At 43.7% G+C, this 20,524-nt stretch overlaps 1 protein-coding gene across 1 annotated transcript; it reads right to left on the bottom strand.

Moving 5' to 3' along the window:
* Positions 1-18,517: 18,517 nt before the first annotated feature.
* chrm3b (cholinergic receptor, muscarinic 3b) lies at positions 18,518-19,852 on the bottom strand. The gene has a single exon (XM_076298839.1). It carries the CDS (start codon positions 19,850-19,852, stop codon positions 18,518-18,520), a length of 1,335 nt encoding a protein of 444 aa, XP_076154954.1.
* Between the last annotated feature and the right edge of the window lie 672 nt (positions 19,853-20,524).

The following is a 20,524-nucleotide window of genomic DNA, read 5'->3' as shown; positions in this document are numbered from 1 at the left end:
CAGAAATCAGGAAGATGCTGATGAAGTAGCTGTAGATGTTGCACATTTTTGGGAAGGTAAAACTTTACATCACAAATTGGACACTTAAAGATAGTATCCATTACCTCTGACTATCTTTTTGCCATCAATTACATTGATGGACTGAAGCCATTGACAGACATCTTAATCTAAAATAAAAAATAAGACATAGAGACATTAAGTACATATTGTAGTGAGTTAGTGAGTTCCATCCTCTTTTAGATGCCTGTATTGTCTTACAGACACCAGAGCCGTAGCGTTAGCTATGCACTAAATAAGTATGACAATAGACTTTCATTACATTAAATATAATGCAAACAATGCAGAAATCAGAAAGATGCTGATGAAGTAGCTGTAGATGTTGCACATTTTTGGGAAGGTAAAACTTTACATCACAAATTGGACACTTAAAGATAGTCAGAGGTAATGGATACTATCTTTTTGCCATCAATTACATTGATGGACTGAAGCCATTGACAGACATCTTAATCTAAAATAAAAAATAAGACATAGAGACATTAAGTACATATTGTAGTGAGTTAGTGAGTTCCATCCTCTTTTAGATGCCTGTATTGTCTTACAGACACCAGAGCCGTAGCGTTAGCTATGCACTAAATACATTGTAATTTGCAATGAGCCCAGCATGATGCAAGAACGAGGTTCAACTGGTAGCTATGTGTTTCAGAAGTCTGTTATAGCACTATTGGCTACTGTTAGCTATCCTAACTTGTTGGCTGGGTTCCCTGTAATTTAACTAAACAGTCTGCTAATGAAGTATTAGTTATTGCTAAATCATTTGCATCGTATGTTAGCTGACGTTAGTAGCTGATTACTCTGCTTTGCTTCTAATGCTATGTTCACTAGCTAGCGACAGCTAGAAGCTAGCGCTAGCAGGCTAGTTGTAGATAGCTTTAACTCAATCGGGGAGAGGGAGGATATTGAACAGTAGTGCTAGTGTCGTTCTACACAAGCTCGAAATCATATAATCGATAGTTGATTTTATTGCCAGGCTGACAAGAAAGTACAAAACGTATCTTAATGATGGATCCATTAACGTTAGGGTGAATCAATGTCTATGATAGCTAGCTGCTGCTAACATTATTCAACGAACCTCTAACATTACAATTTAGCAGCTAGTGCTACTGTAACTTCTGACAGCTGACCGTCATGTGTTAACGCCCACCAACGTTTACGGGGAACGCCCCTTGCTTTTGCTTAAAGATGTATCGATTTGCAGGCCACACGGGCAATGATTATGAATGGGAGAAAAGCAGAAAAAACTTTGTGCCACTTACCGTTAAATCCACTGCAGCAGAGTGAGCGTCTCCGGGAAAGGGTTCCATAAACGGTCGTTTAAGTTCAAATAATCCTCGCGAGTAAGAAATAGCACCCTTTTCAGGCAAAAGGTTCTATTTCCTTGGCAAAGAACCCCAATGGTTCTATTTAGCACCCACAAGAACCCTTTTTTCTAAGAGTGTGGTGGAGCTGACCAGACATCTGAGGCTTCAGGCGTTACCGATTTACCATCGTTCATTGCATCTGGCCTCTGAAAAAAGCTTTTAAAGCTAGTCTGCCTTGGCCATGTTTGAACCGTCTCACTCATTCGTTCGTTGTTTAACAGACGTTTTATGCGTGTGCTTCCTATTTGAAATGCAGCATATGCGTGTTGTTTATTAACTTTCAAACAGTAGAGCCTGTTCCTTTAAAACATGGCCAAAATACGTATTCTTACTTTAGTAGGCCTACATTTTAGGCTTATTCTCAAATTAAGATTGTTTTAGGGGGACAGGATTATTATCCAATTTCAATCAGACAATTTGACGGACAATGTCTGGCAATTACCGGACAACGGAAACCCTGCCTCTGCATAGCTGTCCTTAAGTACGCTACCCAAGCAACCTAAGCAGACTATGGCCCCCCAGCCTCAGCCCTGTCTCCGCCCCCAATGTCAGCCCTTAGAGGTTGGATATGCAACAACATGATGCTCACACTCTCCAAAGGTGCTGCTGCATCCTGCTCCTGAATGCCAAAGTCAGACAAACACAGGGCGGATATCAATCTGGATACTGTAAGTCTCCCTGGTCAGAGTGAAGCTCCACGCCTCTCTTGCTCCAGAGTGTATAAGCCTGTGCATTTTCACACCTACTTTTACAATGGCAACTGTTATTCATGACACCCCCTCTTAGCCCCATTCAAGGTTCATTACCTTCCACAATAATTCTACCCATGGTAGTGCCTCCTCATTGCACTCCTATTCTGAGACAGGAAATAATGCAGCACACCACAATGAAACATGCCATCCACCCAATTCCTGCACAAGACAGACTGAGGGTGTTTTACAGCACTTTATTTTGGCAGAATATGGAGGAATCAACGAATGCTAGCAGGAGTCTCTATGTCCCTCTCTTGCTCCAGCATCCAAAACAATCATAAACAAAACAGCCAGATGCCTCTTTATAAAATAATAAAGACACCTTCATAAACAATAACAAGTTTTATCGTGAGACTGCGTGTCGTTTGGAGCAGCGTATCAGTAGGCTAGATTAAAAGCAGAAGATTTTCAGTTTGCTTTGGGATTTAATTCACTTTTGGATTGTTTGATTATAGTGCTAAATGTTGGGACTGTCGCAGGAGACGTACTGTAGGCCTATCAGCAATCAAAATGAAAGCTCATCAGGGGGTAATATTGTGGAAACAACTGAAAAAACATTGGGTAAATATAATGCAATGAGGGGGCCAAGCAGTTGAGCAGGAGTTGGGATTGGATTGGATTGGACTGGTCTGGACTTGACAGTGTTGTGTTAGATTGGATTGGATTGGATTGGACTTGATTGGATTGGACTGGACTGGATTCGAAGGTCACCGAATTTATTGTACTCCTAAGTCCACATACCAAGTTTGGTTTAACTTGGTGAAAGTGTTGATAATTTTAGCACCCCCAGAGGTGGGCAGTAACGAAGTACATTTACTTAAGTACTGTACTTAAGTACAGATTTTGAGTATTTGTACTTCACTTGAGTTCATTTTTTAAAAAATACTTTCACTTTCACTTCACTACATCTGAATGACAAAAATCGTACTTTTAACTTCACTACATTTCTGGTAAGGCTCTCGTTACTTTTAACTTTCAATAAACTAGGTCTAGCCTATATCGAAACTCTGTCCCCCCCTCCCCTCTCTTCTAAAATGTGATGGTTTGTTCGCAGGTGACAGCCTATCACTAATCAGGGTTGCGTCACATCTGTGCGCTAGGCTATAAAACCAAGTTCAACGTCTAACTGTTCTCTATTCCTAAATCGACAGCAAGATGGAGGTAGACGGAGACGGAGATGAAGGCGGATGCCCTGTCGAGTACTCGCACCCATGGCCGTATCTCGACAAAATGTTTAAGTTTACTGAACGGATGAACGATTCCTATCGTTTTAAATGCGTGCTTTGTTTGCCGAAAGTAAACCACATCACTGCTTGAATGTTGCTTTCATGTCAAGCCAGTTTGATAGAAAATAAACATTTTCTTTCTGTCAGTTGGGTTTCTTCATTCTGTAACATTCTATAATCCCTTATTCTGCAGTTTATACAAGCTAGTCAGGGGCATGCATTTAAGTGTTAAACCTTACACATGTCATTTCAAATTGTACAATTTTGAATATGCAACTTTTACTTGTATCGGAGTAACATTTGACCAGTAATATCTGTACTTTGACTTAATTACTGAAATTGAGTACTTCGCCCACCTCTGAGCACCCCTAGTGGTGAAAGCACACCAAATTAATTGTGCATCCTCAGGATGTAGTCCCAAGTCCACATACCAAGTTTGGTTGCGATATGTGAAAGTGTTGCTAATCATAGAGCCCCTAGTGGTCAAATGTCACCAAATTTATTGTGGGTCCTTAGGATGTGTTTACGACGCAACGTACCAAGTTTGGTGTCAATGCGAAAAAGTCTTCCTAATTATAGCGCCCCTAGTGGTCAAAGTACACCAAATGTATTGTGTTTTCTCAGGATCGGGTCCCGAATCCATATACCAAGTTTGGTTTCGATAAGTAAAGGCGTTGCAGAGATATGAGCTAGTTTCCTGTATCTCTAGCGCCCTCTAGTGGTCGAAGGTCACCAAATGTATTGTGGATCCTTAAGATGTGTTTACGACGCAACGTACCAAGTTTGGTGTCAATGCGAAAAAGTCTTCCTAATTATAGCGCCCCTAGTGGTCAAAGTACACCAAATGTATTGTGTTTTCTCAGGATCGGGTCCCGAATCCATATACCAAGTTTGGTTTCGATAAGTAAAGGCGTTGCAGAGATATGAGCTAGTTTCCTGTATCTCTAGCGCCCTCTAGTGGTCGAAGGTCACCAAATGTATTGTGGATCCTTAAGATGTGTTTACGACGCAACGTACCAAGTTTGGTGTCACTGCGAAAAAGTCTTCCTAATTATAGCGCCCCTAGTGGTCAAAGTACACCAAATGTATTGTGTTTTCTCAGGATCGGGTCCCGAATCCATATACCAAGTTTGGTTTCGATAAGTAAAGGCGTTGCTGAGATACGAGCTAGTTTCCTGTATCTCTAGCGCCCCCTAGTGGTTGAAAGTCACCAAATTTATTTTGTGTCCTCAGGATAAGGTCCCAAGTCCATATACTATGTTTGGTTTCGATACGTGAAAGCATTGCTGAAATATGAGCCCACTTCCTGTGATTATAGCGCCCCCTAGTGGTCAAAGGTCATTAAATTTATTGAGCCGCCTCCTTATTGGGTCCTGACCCCATGTACTGACTTTGTTTTTTTTTATGTCAAAGCGTTGCTGAAATATGACTATACTTCCTGTGATTATAGCACCACACAGTGGTCAAAATGTACCAAATTTCTTGGGCGTCCTCCTAATTGGCTCGTGAGTCCATATACCAAGTTTGGTTTTGATATGTGAAAGCCTTGCTGAGATCACTTCACTTCCTGTTTGGCGGCTTTGCCGCCAAACTTGATTGGTCGTCACAGGAAACGGGTTTTGAATATAGGTCCAAAAAGCAATACGTTTGTGAATCATGGTATGACGATCATCTGCGTCAAGTTTCGTGAAAATCGGATACACTTTGTGACCTGTGAAAACTTTTAAGGGTTTTTGATTAAATCTAATATGGCAGCCGGATCAATTATGTTGACATCACAAATTCACATCTGTTGGACTTAGGACCTCCTACAGTATTAACAGACACCACTAGTAAGTTTTAATTCCAAACACATCACCCGTTACAGGCCAAAACGTAATTTTGCTTATTATAGTGCCACCTATAGGTCAAAAGTCATCAAATTTATTGAGCATTCTCCTTATTGGGTCCTGACCCCATGTATTGAGTTTGGTTTTGATATGTGAAAGCTTTGCTGAGATATTACTTCACTTCCTGTTTGGCGGCGACGGCCGACAGGTTTTGAATATGGCTCCAAAAAGCAATGCCTTTATTAGTCATGAGCTGACGATGATCTGCATCAAGTTTCGTGAAAATCGGACACATTTTGTGACTAGGGATGTAACGATTACCGGTATAATGGTAAACCGCGATAAAAATGTTGACTATAATAATTACCGTTTTCATTTCAAATATCATGATTATCACTGTTGATTACCGCGGTGTGGAAACCGTGTGTTTAATCCTTCCCAGCTTCATCCAAGCCTGCTTTTGACATACAGTAGGCCTGGTACAATGGAACAAAACTGGTACCCTACTGATTCTGTTGTCTAATTGATGGTTTTAACTACCATTCGGATTAGGCTACTCCTGATTTTAAAAGGCTTTTTTCACCGCAAAATGTGCACTGTATCATGTAGCCACTCTGCGTCTTTTTATGTTCGCGTCCACATTAAATCCATTCCACTCATGTTATCAGGAGAATACAGTAGCCTAAAGTTTTATTTTGAACGCTTACTTTGGTCTCACTCATTGCATCCAAATAACAGAAATAGCAAACTCCAAGTTATGGTAGGGTAAATTAAGCTATAAGCACATAGCCAATTAAACATGAAGAAAAAAGTGAACGGCTTACTTTTTGAAACTATTTTAGCTTGTGTAGGCCTATCAGTGGTTTCTGAACATATTGAACACACTTTTAGAAATACCGTGATAATACCGAAAACCGTGATAATTTTGGTCACTATAACCGTGAGGTTAAATTTTCACACCGTTACATCCCTATTTGTGACCTGTGAAAACTTTTAAGTGTTTTTGATTAAATCCAATATGGCGGCCGGATCAATTATGTTGATGTCACAAAATCACATCTGTCATCCTTAGGGCCTCCGACAGACACCACTAGTACATTAACATTAACAGACACCAACAGCAAGTTTTAATTTCAAACACATTACCCGTTACAGGCCAAAATGTAATTTTGCTCATTATAGCGCCACCTATAGGTCAAACTTCATCAAATATATTGAGCCTCCTCCTTATTGGGTCCTGAGCCCATGTACTGAGTTTGGTTTTGATACGTTAAAGCTTTACTGAAATATTACTTCACTTGATTGGTCGTGACAGGCGACAGGTTTTGAATATGGCTCCAAAAAGCAATGCGTTTGTGAGTCATGGTCTGACGCCAAGTTTCGTCAAAATCGGACAAACTTTATGACCTTTGATTCCTTTTAAGTGTTTTTCATTAAATCCAATATGGCGGAAGATCCAACATGGCGGAAATTGACATCATGGGGTGCGTTGAGTTCGGCCTCATCCAAGGATTCCAAGTATACCTCAATTTGTATGGTTGAAATTTTAAAGCCTGTTGCAGGTTAAACACCACTGTTGATTAATGGGTACATAAAGCACTCAATATATGTATATCATTTTAAAAATGTCTCCAAATGGTGTTAAATGCCAGTTTTTGTTGTTTTTAGCATTAGCGGGTTTTTTGCAATTCGGTGATGACGTCACTTTGGGGACTACTTGATCTGCGCTTCATTAATTTCAATGCATTTCAATGGACATCGCGGTTACACTTTCAACATAAAGTTTGTATATTTACACTTCGAATTTCGTCACAGCATTTATATCACATCTACCCTATGATCTACCAATGGTAATAACGGTGCCAGATATCAATTTAGTAATTTTTCTGAATTTCGGGAGGTCTCGTTTTGGAGGGTATGTTTTACATTCATTCCTATGGGAAACGGTCGCGGTTACACTTTCAACATAAAGTTTGTATATTTACACTTCGAATTTCGTTACAGCATTTATATGACAACGACCCTATGGTCTAACAAAGATAACAGTGTCTTCCGATTTTAGTTTAATGCAATTTTCTGAATTTGAGAGGCCTTGTTATGAGGCTACATAATGCACCTATTCAGTTCGATGTATTATGCTTATAACATTACGACACTTTTTTTTGTTACTGTCAGTGAACAGCACCGAATGAAAGTCAACATGTTCTTTATATCTAGTGATAGTGATCATGTCGTTAGTTCAGATAAGTAGGCTACCGGGCAAACTTAGTCAGAAGATCAGAATATGAAGCATCATGATAGCTAGCTGGGCTAACATTTTAGTCCCACCTGTGAGCCAGCCAGTTACTTAGCTTCTAGCCGCCGCTGATTAGGCTGGTCGTGTCTTCAGCATGAATATTTTCGATAACTACTGCTAAGAGGGAGATAATATGGGCAAGTCGCAGTTTTGCAGGTGCTTGTGTGGGCTGTGCCGTCCCGATGGAAACTGTGGTGGAGAGCTGCAGTAACTAGGGAAGCGAGTGCATTTTGCCCGCTGGTCGAGGAGCTCCCCTGTGACCAGCATAATGACATGATCTATCTAGCTATCTATCTGTCTATATGTAACAGGTCACATTTCTATTGTTTTATAATTACACAAAGATGGTTTTTGCCTTGACACACTGCCTTGTATCGCCAGTACAGTGAGAGTCCTAGTGGGCCTCCGTAGTCTCCCGCCCCCTCTAATGTATCAATTTTTCATATTCATATTTCGCTGTGCCCTTCACCTCTTCCCTGTCTCTGTCACTCTGGGGAAGAGGTATGTTATCTGTCTATCCCTCCTTTCATATTATATTACATATCTTCACCCTATACTGTCTTTCACTACTATCATAACTATCACTTTACCTATATTTACTTTCTGTACACTTTGTTTTATCTATTATGGAGCTTTCTTGTTTATTTCTTTATATTTGGTACTTTCGTGTCACATGGTGTAAAATAAACCTGTGACTAGCCTGTGGCTGTAGCCTGTACCCTGTATAATGCTACTGTATGTTGTTAGCGATCGCTAGTACTTAGCATGCTATTTATAATTCACCACAGGAGTTGGGGAAGGAGAACCTACTGCCTGCTTCACTGTATTGTCCCTATCGTTTTGCAGGTGTGTCATTGTTTTCTGTTTGTTTATCACTTTGTCATGGTGTTATTTTGCTTGTAACCTTGTACAGCTATTTAGCATGCTAGCTCCCGCTAGCATAGTTGCTAACTATGTTAGCCATACTAGCTAGCTACTTCCATTAGGTCTCTATCAGGAGCTAGGCTAGGTAGCATAGTTTAATGGTTAAATCTTAGCGACTAGTTGTGTTAACCTTTTAAATGTAATGATTGATGTTACTTTTATTTTATATCTTTTATTTTGTATTTAGTATGTTTTGTGTGGGTTACCTGTGCTTTGGCCCTGTCTCTGTCACTCTGGGGAAGAGGAGTTGGGGAAGGAGAACCTACTGCCTGCTTCACTGTATTGTCCCTATCGTTTTGCAGAGAATAAAAGCCCGCGAATACATCGTCATCCCGTGTCACGTCAGTCACTGAAAAACAGCAAATCACAACGCAGAGTGTATTCCACCGGTCACACTTGGTGCCGTGACTTCGTGACGTCTAGATCAACTCCTGCTTGATCGCCGGGGACTGCAGCCCCTCCCTCTCCTGCTTCTTCGCATGGTATTCTGTACAGTTGTCTGCATAGTATTGTTGAATGCTGAGTAGTACAGTATATCTGACTCGGGTCGCTGTGTAAATATTAATGTATATATTTTTGTAGCTGTTTGCTATTGCCATTGTTGTCACTTATAATACTGTCTGTGTGGTCTGGGGTATTTCATTTTAGAGTGACATTTAAGAATTTTAGTATTAAGAGCTCCACATTGTTTTACAAGTTAGAGTGTGTTGAGCTGAGTAAATATTTAGATTTTTTTTTAATTGCATTTTGAATTTGTACTCAAGTCTTCAATTTTGAGTTGATTGATATTACTGTATATATAAGATGGCGGCACGCGGTGATAACCAGGATAGAGACTCACCAGATGCAGCTGAGCCTAGTGATGCACCTGGTGTGCGTAGGGATAACAGGCCACGCCCATTTGGGTTTGGGAGGGCCCGCCCTCGTGGCGCACACAGTCATGGTAGCGGGAGGTTTGGTAATACGGTAGGACTAGAGGATATGGTTAGAGGTCCAGTGGCCACTTCCACTCCCCTGAGGGATCCTGCCTGTAGGCCCCGTACAAACAGACCCACACTAGTGTCATGTGCAGCCCCTATGTCTACACCAGTGTCATGTGCAGCCCCTATGTCTACACCAGCCACATGTGCAGCCCCTATGTCTTACACACAGATGATAAGTGCAGATACATTAGGGATTGTCATGTCTGATTTAGCTAAACAGATCAGTGATAACATCACAGCCAGCATACACACACTGCATCAGACCAGTGGTCAGCCACACTCCAGCCACTCGTCACCATCCCTGGCGGCGGTAGATGCCTCAAAGTTGAATGTGACTGTACAGTCAGATGCCAAACTCCCACCGTTCTTCAGAGGTGACCACACAGATAAGTTTTCGGTGGATGAGTGGGAAGATATAGTGATGAGCAGCCTCCGTCGCATGAATTGTTCAGAGCAGGAGAAGTTTGACTTCGTCATGAGCCGTCTTTTAGGCAAAGCAAGGGATGTAGTGAAAGTCTCCCTTCGTTGCAGCTCAGGACTGACCTCTAGTGGTGACGTTTCTGTTGTCTTTGACATCTTGAAGAGGAATTTTAGCGAACTGACATACTCCAACATGCCAATGAGGGATTTCTATGACACTGTCCCACACCATGGTGAGTCCGCTATGGCATACTGGATTCGTCTTAATAAAGCTATTGATGTGGCTGAAGAGTGTTTGCTTAGGCAGCAGAGAACATTGGAGGATCGTGGGACAGAAGTGGTCACGATGTTTGTGTCTCATTGTCCAGACTCTAGTCTTGCTGTGTCTCTCTCGTTCAAGCCTGCAGAGAGATGGACGCTGGCAGAGATTCAGGAGAGGCTGGATGTGCGTCAGAGGGAGTTGAAGAGGAGTGGGGGTGTTGTTCGTCAGCCTCCTTTGCCTGTGTCCACAGACAGTGCACGCCCACTCACTCAGTCCACTGTTCAACACGGAGAGCCACAGCCCACAGTTATGGCTCTGCAGATGCCCCAGTCATATGGCCCATCTCCACCTGAGTCTGTCCTGCCACCCAGTTCCACTGCAGCTGAGCCGAACTTGTCTCATGTGGTCAGCATGTTAGACAAAGTGCTTTCAGTGTGCACTGCCTCCATGTCTCCACGCTCTGTGCCAGCTCAGCAGAGCCGTTCCCCAGACAGTCAGACACGCCAGCCTTGCAGAGTGTGTGGCACACTACAACACACCACATTCAATCACTGCAAATTGGACCGACTCTGCCATCACTGTCTGCAGCCTGGGCACATCAAGAGTGGGTGCCCAAGAGTGCGTCAGACACAGAGCACTGTTGCCCACGTCTCATCCACACAGTTAAACTAGAAAGCCCATGTAGTGAGAGGGGAACCATGGGCTCCTCTAGTCAGACCCTCAGTGAAAAGGATTTGGAATCTATTTATGTAAATAGTTGCACTCTTTTGCCAGCCAACACCACAGCCATTTACCTCAATTCACAGCGGCTTGAGGGCGCAAGTGATCTCTTTTACACTCCAGTCGTAGTCAGTGGCCTTGTTACATTGAAGGGCATGTTGGATTCAGGATCCATGTCATGTACGCTGAGTGAGGAGGGTGAAACGCGGTTAAAAACTTCTGGTGTTCTCCCCTGTCCACAACCAGTTCCCAGCAATATCGTTCTCATTGGTTGTGGTGGGCTGTCCACGCGCCCTAAGTGCATATACGAGCTGGAGATTGAAGTGTCTGGATCAAGGTTCCTTGTGCCCACTTTTGTAATATCTGGTCAGCGTGATGAGTTTATCATAGGCACCAACGTCTTAAAGCCTTTCCTCAATAGGATGAAGTCTGAGAAGAAATACTGGGATCTTGTCTCTTCTCGTGACTCTGCCCCTGAGTGTGAGCAGGTTCTAGAGCTCCTCACTTGTGTTTCTCGCTGGACAGGCCCAGAGTCAGTAGGTCCTATTGGTACAGTTAAGCTGAGGCGAGCAGTCACTCTGCTTCCAAAACAAGAACACTTGGTGTGGGGCAAGCTGCCTAGCAATGTTGCAGTGTCACCTGGCAGCACAGTAGTAGTGGAGCCCACAGCAGCACGTTCAGGTCCTAAGAACATTCTGGTAGGGAGAGTCATTACGCCTATGTGGGGAGACCACTGGATCCCAATGAGAGTTCTGAACCCCACCGAGAACCCAGTCAGGTTGCGTCGCAACACCAAGCTGGCCGACGTGTCACCATGTCTGGCTGTCGAGGATCTGCCATTGACCCAGGGCTTGGCCTGTAACAGCACTGTTCAGTCCTCCACAGACTTCCAGGCATCACTGTGCCCACCCAAGCGATGTTTGGATGCCTGTGGCCTAGGAGATATCGACATTGATGCCTGTGAGATTTCAGATGAGTGGAAGTCCAGGCTGGCTGAGCTACTTTCCAGGTTCCAAGATGTCTTTTCCAAGGACAAGCTCGATTGTGGAGAGGCCAAGGATTTCGTCCACCGCATCCACCTCACTGATGATCGCCCGTTCAGGCTTCCTTACCGCCGGATTCCCCCTGCCCACTATCTCAAGCTGAGGGAAGTCCTGGGAGAGATGGAGGAAAAAGGGATAATCACTAAGTCCATCAGTGAATACGCCTCGCCTCTGGTTATGGTTTGGAAGAAGAACGGGGACCTCAGAATATGTACAGACTTTCGCTGGCTTAACGCTAAGACTGTGAAGGATGCACATCCATTGCCACACCAGTCTGACTGCCTCGCTGCCCTTGGTGGAAATGCACTGTTCAGCACCATGGATTTGACATCTGGGTTTTACAACATCCCCCTCCATGAGTCTGACAAGAAGTACACGGCCTTCACAACTCCACTCGGGCTTTATGAGTACAACAGGCTCCCTCAAGGCCTGTGTAACAGCCCTGCTTCCTTCATGCGCATGATGTTGAGCATTTTTGGCGATCTCAATTTCTCCACTCTTCTGTGCTACCTTGATGACCTCCTTGTCTTTGCTCCATCTGAGACTGAGGCTCTGTTGCGTCTTGAGGTTGTCTTCACCAGACTGAGAACATACAACCTGAAGCTCTCTCAGAAGAAATGCCACTTTTTGCGCAAGTCTGTGAAGTTTCTTGGGCATATCGTCAATGTGAGTGGCGTGTCTGTTGATCAGGAAAAAGTTGATGTCATCTCTAGCTTCACCACACAGGACCTTATGATGGGGGACAGCTGCACACCTTCTCAGAAGAGAGTTCGCTCCTTCTTGGGTATGGTGATGTATTATCAACATTTTATCCCTGGCTGTTCGTCCATTGCCAAGCCACTGTTCGCGCTGACTGCTGGCCAGAAGCGTAGAGGTAGGCATGACAGGAAGCTCAGGAGACCTGGCACCTACCGTGAGCTGACTCCAGGGGACTGGACTCCAGCCTGTGAGACAGCTTTTGAAGACCTCAAGAGAGCGTTGATGACCAGTGTGGTTTTGGCTCATCCGAACTTCAACAAACCGTTCGTCCTGTGCACAGACGCTTCACTTGATGGCTTAGGAGCTGTTTTATCTCAGGTTCAAGATGGTGAAGAGAGAGCCAGACCTATAGCATTCGCCAGCAAATCCCTCAGTCGGAGCCAGGCCAACTATCCAGCACATAGGCTTGAGTTTTTGGCTTTGAAGTGGGCCGTGTGCGATAAGTTTAGTCACTGGCTCAAAGGCCACACTTTCACCGTCTGGACGGACAACAACCCACTCACGTACATTCTGACAAAGCCAAAGTTGGATGCATGTGAGCAGCGGTGGGTTTCCAAGCTGGCTCCATATACCTTTGATATTAGGCATGTCCCCGGGACCAAGAACGTGGTGGCTGATGCTCTGAGTCGTGACCCTTTCGTGAAGCCTGTCAGCCAGCGGCTCCTGTCTGAGTCATACACAGATCTGTTGCAGCAAGCCTCTGACGTGGACAACAGTTGTGTTCAAGATGTATTTCGCCTCACTTGTCATCCTCAGGCCATGACTGACTCCTCCCTCAGTGCTGAGCAACCCCTATCCATGTCAGGTGATGACGTGTCAGCTGCTTTGGACACACAGGATGCCTGGGACCGTGGAACTCAGCAGAGGGCCCTTTCCCTTGGTGATCATCTGGAGGGCCTGGGTAATGGTGGTCAAGACACACTTCACACATGGTCGACGGAAGAGCTGAGGGCTCGCCAGCTTCAGGATGCTGCCATTGCAAGAGTGATTTTCTTCGTTGATCGGAAACTGAGACCATCAAGGCGTGAACGTGCCCACGAGGACAACCTGGCCTTGAAGTTACTGAGGCAATGGCAGAGGTTCCAGCTGAAGGATGGAATTCTGTACCGAGTTTTTAAAGACCCACTTACCAACATCAAGAGGTTTCAGTACGTCGTGCCTGACTCTCTGAAGAGTGATGCGTTGGCTGGTGTTCATGATCTGGCTGGTCACCAGGGTCAGCCCCGCACCCTCTCCCTTGCCCGGCAGAGATTCTTCTGGTATGACATGGAGAAGGATGTCAGAAACCATGTCAAGACCTGCATGAGGTGTGTTCTCAGCAAAACCCCTGAGCCAGCTGCCAGAGCTCCCCTGCGGAGCATCAGAACATCTGCCCCCCTGGAGCTTGTCTGTATTGATTTCTGGACAGCTGAGGACAGGAACAACAAGTCTGTGGATGTCCTGGTCATCACCGACCACTTCACCAAAATGGCCCACGCGTTTCCCTGTCAAGATCAGACTGCTAAGAAGGTAGCAAAGAAGCTATGGGATAACTTTTTTTGTGTCTACGGCTTTCCCACCCGCCTGCACTCTGACCAGGGAGCATCTTTTGAGAGTGATCTCATCGCGGAGCTTATGGAGTTAGCTGGCGTCCACAAGTCTCACACGTCTCCTTACCATCCGATGGGCAACGGTGGTACAGAGAGATTCAACCGGACGTTGGGAAACATGCTGAGGTCCCTGCCTCTACAGTCAAAACAGAAGTGGCCCCAGATGGTTCAGACCATGACGTTTGTGTATAATTGTACAGTACATGAAACGACTGGGTTTGCGCCATTCTATTTGATGTTTGGCAGGGTGCCGAGGCTGCCTGTTGACCTGATGTTCAGGAATGTGAGCCATGATGAGGGGATTGCAGACTACGACACGTATGTGAAGTCCCTGGCCTGCGATCTCCAGTCAGCCATGCAAGTCGCTCAGAGGAACTCAAGGCTTGAACAAAGACACCAGGCTGACCAGTACAACAAAAGAGTGAAGGGGCTGGCGCTCTCCATCGGTGACCGTGTTCTTGTAGCCAACAAAGGGTGCAGAGGAAAACGTAAGCTCGCTGACAGATGGGAGCATGATGTTTACATTGTTGTGGCCTCGAAGCCTAGTCTCCACATCTACAAAGTCCAGGACAGCGAAGGTAACACGAGAGTGCTTCACAGAAACCTCCTGCTTCCTGTCAATTTTTTGCCACTCAGTGCCTCTCCGGACGATGCCACTTTGAGCCAAGAAGCAGGATTTGACTTTTCGGGTGAGTTTGTGTCTGAAGCCCACCTGTCAGACCACTCTTTTGAGGATGCCCTGCCCCCTACTGGCGCTGACCTGTCATGCCAGGATGGCTCTCTTGACCGCACCTCTTCCTGGGTCGCTGAACAGTCTTCCATCCAGAGTGACTTTGATGTGTCGGATGTGGCTGTTCCTGGTTCCTTCCATACTGATGTGGCCTCTGATGTGGCTGTTCCTGGTTCCCTCCATCCTGATGTGGCCTCTACTGTGGCTGTTCCTGGGTCCCTACATTTAGATGTGCCTCTTTGTGATGTCCCTGATGCCTCTGTTGGTGCTGAGGTTGACCCTGGTGATGCTGCACAACATGTCACATTTGCTGCCCCTCCTAACCCCCCACACAACACTGACCATACTGACTTCACTGCCCCTCCTATCCCCGCACGCAACACTGTTACTGACCATCCTGACTACGTTCATCCCCTTCCTACATCTAGGTTTGGTAGAGTTATTCGTCCTGTATGTAGATTGATAGAATCTATGGCTCAGTTGCAAAGCATCCTGGGTGGGGATGAGGCTGTAGGTCATGTTATTCATGTGTAGCTTACTGTGTGAGGTTATTTCAGGTTTGCCTTACGGCATGACTTCAGAGTCAGTTTTCCGTGTGAGAATTGTTTTTCTGGTGTGCATAATGTATGCCACAGTTGTTGTGAAATACTGTTAGTTTAGCCATACTGTTGAGGTGTATATGGCACCTCATCTACCCAGTGGGTGTTCTGGGACTTGATCCCCCCAGTTCACGTCTGACCTTTCTAGGTAGCTGCCATGCTGGTGTTTGTATTGGCTGTTGATAGGATTTTTTTTTTATTCTTGTATGGGTTCCTTATCTTTGTGTAATTCTAGAGGGGTGAGTGTAACAGGTCACATTTCTATTGTTTTATAATTACACAAAGATGGTTTTTGCCTTGACACACTGCCTTGTATCGCCAGTACAGTGAGAGTCCTAGTGGGCCTCCGTAGTCTCCCGCCCCCTCTAATGTATCAATTTTTCATATTCATATTTCGCTGTGCCCTTCACCTCTTCCCTGTCTCTGTCACTCTGGGGAAGAGGTATGTTATCTGTCTATCCCTCCTTTCATATTATATTACATATCTTCACCCTATACTGTCTTTCACTACTATCATAACTATCACTTTACCTATATTTACTTTCTGTACACTTTGTTTTATCTATTATGGAGCTTTCTTGTTTATTTCTTTATATTTGGTACTTTCGTGTCACATGGTGTAAAATAAACCTGTGACTAGCCTGTGGCTGTAGCCTGTACCCTGTATAATGCTACTGTATGTTGTTAGCGATCGCTAGTACTTAGCATGCTATTTATAATTCACCACAGGAGTTGGGGAAGGAGAACCTACTGCCTGCTTCACTGTATTGTCCCTATCGTTTTGCAGGTGTGTCATTGTTTTCTGTTTGTTTATCACTTTGTCATGGTGTTATTTTGCTTGTAACCTTGTACAGCTATTTAGCATGCTAGCTCCCGCTAGCATAGTTGCTAACTATGTTAGCCATACTAGCTAGCTACTTCCATTAGGTCTCTATCAGGAGCTAGGCTAGGTAGCATAGTTTAATGGTTAAATCTTAGCGACTAGTTGTGTTAACCTTTTAAATGTAATGATTGATGTTACTTTTATTTTATATCTTTTATTTTGTATTTAGTATGTTTTGTGTGGGTTACCTGTGCTTTGGCCCTGTCTCTGTCACTCTGGGGAAGAGGAGTTGGGGAAGGAGAACCTACTGCCTGCTTCACTGTATTGTCCCTATCGTTTTGCAGAGAATAAAAGCCCGCGAATACATCGTCATCCCGTGTCACGTCAGTCACTGAAAAACAGCAAATCACAACGCAGAGTGTATTCCACCGGTCACATATATACATATCTAGGCTATCTATAGCCTATCTATTTATCTATAATCTGCGCTATCTACTGCTGAACAATCCCTTACTCGTCTCTCTTTACTCCTCTCTCGTTACTCTCAAGGGTCTCAAGGTGGGCTTTGGTCTGTAGTCTCCCCAAGGTGACGTAATGCAATGCATTGTGGGGGAAAGGAGAATCACTTCAAATGCTGTGAAATAGTACCTGCTTTTTCGTATTATATTCCGTTTTGTGATACCCAACAACATCAAATACAATGGATAACAGTTTAAATGTTTATTATCAACAAGCAAATTGTGCAAATTCGTTGGAAAATGAACCCTGCAACACGGCCTTTAAGCGCATAGATGTAATGCAAAATCTGACACATTGGGGGCGCTAGAGCACTTGACATGAAACTTAGTGAAATAAATCATATGACTATACCGAATCAATGTGCCAAATTTCCTAACTTTTTACTGTATGGTTCAATGGCAAATGAGTGTTTCGTTATAATAATAATAATAATAACACATAGAATCACTATGGGTTGCCTCGCAGCTTTGCTGCTTGGCCCCCAAATATATGGTCCATACTGTAGCATACTGGCGGTCATAGACTCAAAGTGGCAAAAGCCGACATTCCTAACCCTGCTCACAAGTGCCACCTGGTGGTTGTTTGGGTCATGGCAGCTTCACTGCCATGGGGGGGAAATATAAATAAAAGACGTGAAAATCACGCGTGAATCCAGACAATTCGAAGTAGTAGGCCTACCCACTGTAACTTATGTATGTTAAAATGAGTTCTAGTTAACCATGCATCCATCTCTCATGCTTTATATAAAAATACACCAGGTCTAATGCAGATCTTAAAGGATATCTTAAATTGTGAAATGAGCTTACTTGCCGTTTAACCCAGATGAGATGCTGTTCTCTTCTCTGTGCGTGAAATAACCCAATTTTACATTATTAGCCTAGCTTAGCATAAGTCACACTATTTAGGCTATAGCTGCCTTTTAGCTATAGGCTACTGTAACTGGTGTTACCTACGCACAGTGATAGATAGTGCATCTACCTGTTGAGTCCCAGTAATAAAGCACTGGAGGTGGACATAAGGTAAATTATAACTCCCACATATCCCATAAGGCAAGTGACATCAGCCTCTTTTATCATACACAACTGATTTTTTTCAGTTCTCTACCTGTAATAAGCTTCACACTGACACCTTGTTGTGTTGCTACAGCAATTTCATTTTTTTTTAATAAAAAGAAAAATACAGACACAAACTCAGAGACAGAACACTAATTAATTTGATGAGGACTGGAAAAACAAGTGGATGATTACTGTGGGTTGACAGTTGCAAAAAATGTGTAACTGTTCATGCATGTGCATAAATAATAGACTTAAGTATTACTTAAGCAGAATGCTCGTAGGGTGACTTGCACACATGGGAAAATATAACCTTAATAGCAGTGTGGTAAACTGCAATGTTATCATTTACATTTTTCAAAATGTATGAAAACATTGGCAAAAACATCTGAATTGTATGAAGAACAGGGAATTGAGAATTATTCATTTGGAGAATTTTTTGTTATAGTGCTTTACTGTGTCTTCAGGAACTAACAATGTAGCCTACAAAGAGTGTAAGGCATGTTTTCACAAGTAACTCTAAGAGCAGTCTAATAACTACTACTAAACAAAGAGTGAAACAAAGCCTTTATCCTAAAGTGGCTCTTTTTTACGAAAGGCCGGTGCCTGCCTTTGTTGAAATTGTGGCTTATTCTGCTTCTGCATATTCCATTGACAGAGTAGGATCATTTTGAATGTATCACGGAAATTCTTGTTGCAGAGGGCATAGCACATAGGGTTGATGGTGCTGTTCACATAACAGAGCCAGTAACCCAGAGCCCAAAGTGTTTCAGGAATACAGCCAGTACAGAATGTGTTTACTAGGACCATGATATTATATGGTGTCCATGTAATGATGAAAGCCAACAGAATGGCACTCAGTGTCTGAGCAGCTTTATTTTCCTTCACCACTGACTGATTTTTACGTTTGCTGAAGTGTGATTTGGCTTTTGAGGCAAAGCGCTTTGCCATGGTGACACTAGAAGAGGGAGACTTTGAAGCTGGTTTGCCAGTCTGACTTTCTTTAGTATCCTCATCTGACTCTGTCTGGTCATTCTGTACTGGTTGGTTAAGATCAGTGTTGCTATTGCTCTTGGAACCTCCGGTGGTAGCCTTGTCATGTTTGCCTTGATTGCCAGAGCACTTCAGGCCAGCTAGGTCTTTGGAACGATTCTCTGTCTCCTTGTACATCTTCCAGAAGAGAAATGTCATGATGGAGACCGGCAGGTAGAAAGCGGCAATGGCTGTGCAGAATGTGATAATTGGCTCAGACAGGAACTGGATATAGCACTCTCCAGGTGGCACAGTGCGTTCCCCAACAACAAACTGCCAGAACAGGATGGCAGGGGCCCAGAGCACAAAGGAGATGGTCCAAGCTGAGCAGATCATGGTCATAGCCCGTTTAGTTGTTCTTTTAGCTCGATATGTAAGGGGTTTAGTCACAGAGAAGTATCTATCAAAACTAATGACTAGGAGGTTCATAACTGAAGCATTGCTGGCTACATAGTCTATAGCAAGCCATAAATCACATGCCCAGTTTCCCAAAGCCCAAGTATCCATAATGATGTATGTAGTATACAGGTTCATAGAGAGGGTGCCAATAGTCAGGTCCGCAAATGCAAGGCTGAGCAGGTAGTAGTTGTTCACTGTCTTGAGTGCTTTGTTAATTTTGAATGACACTAGTACCAGTATGTTGCCAATCACAGTGACCAGGGACAAAGAACCAGTAAAAAAAACAATCACAATAACCTGCCAGACTGCATGTCCACCCAGTGGGTCAAATGGCACAGTCAAATTCTGTAAACTAGTTAAAGGGCTGCTGCTGTCGAGAACAGTGTCATCCTGGTTTGAGTCCTCATTCTCGGGCCAGTGATATCCATGTTGGATGCCAGCGTCTCTCATCACTGGATATGTGTTCGTCAAGGACATCGTTACTGAACTGGTGTTGAGGCTCATATTGGAAGCATGGCATATTCTGTGAACAAAACTGACAAAAAAGGCATCATTCCCACATGGAGGAAAAGCTTACAGCAGCAATTCAGTGTAAATAAATTAAACTTTATTCAGTGTAAATAAATTAAACCATCAGTAATATTTTTCTTACTTAAAGGGGAAATCTGTTTTAAAATGGATTTTGGATATGCTTAGCATGATAACGAGTTCGAATGTTTGTTGGGGAGCAAAACAACGCTAATCCGATGCATTCTAAACTAGCCTTTTTTTAGCCGATGCCTCCAAATTGAATTAGCTTTTTTTTGCTCCCCAACGAACGTTCGAACTCATTATCATGCTAAGCATATCCAAAATCCATTTTACACCGAATTTCCCCTTTAAGGATAAAGGTCTGATTTGGTCTTCACCAAAATTGCACTCTCAAATTTTCAGGACATGAATAAGGCAGTAAGTCAGTGCCCATGTTAATTAGACAATTTTAAATGATCATATTACGGAATATTTGTACATGACATGACTCATTAAAAGCCCACAATTAGTATGTTATACAAGTAAATGAGATTAGTTGTAAGTGAAAGTGGTCCTAATTATAATTGTTTCTCGCAGTTTGAAAGATGCAGTGCATCATGAATGATGCTGAGTTAACTG

The sequence above is a fragment of the Alosa pseudoharengus genome, unplaced genomic scaffold, assembly GCF_046254945.1.
Source record: "Alosa pseudoharengus isolate Yale_2024_CS ecotype anadromous, Long Island Sound unplaced genomic scaffold, YU_APseudo_1.1 YU_APseudo_1.1_scf_21, whole genome shotgun sequence".
NCBI lineage: Eukaryota > Metazoa > Chordata > Actinopteri > Clupeiformes > Clupeidae > Alosa > Alosa pseudoharengus.
The sequence above is the reverse complement of the archived record's forward strand: the minus strand, read 5'-3'. Positions and strand labels throughout refer to the sequence as shown.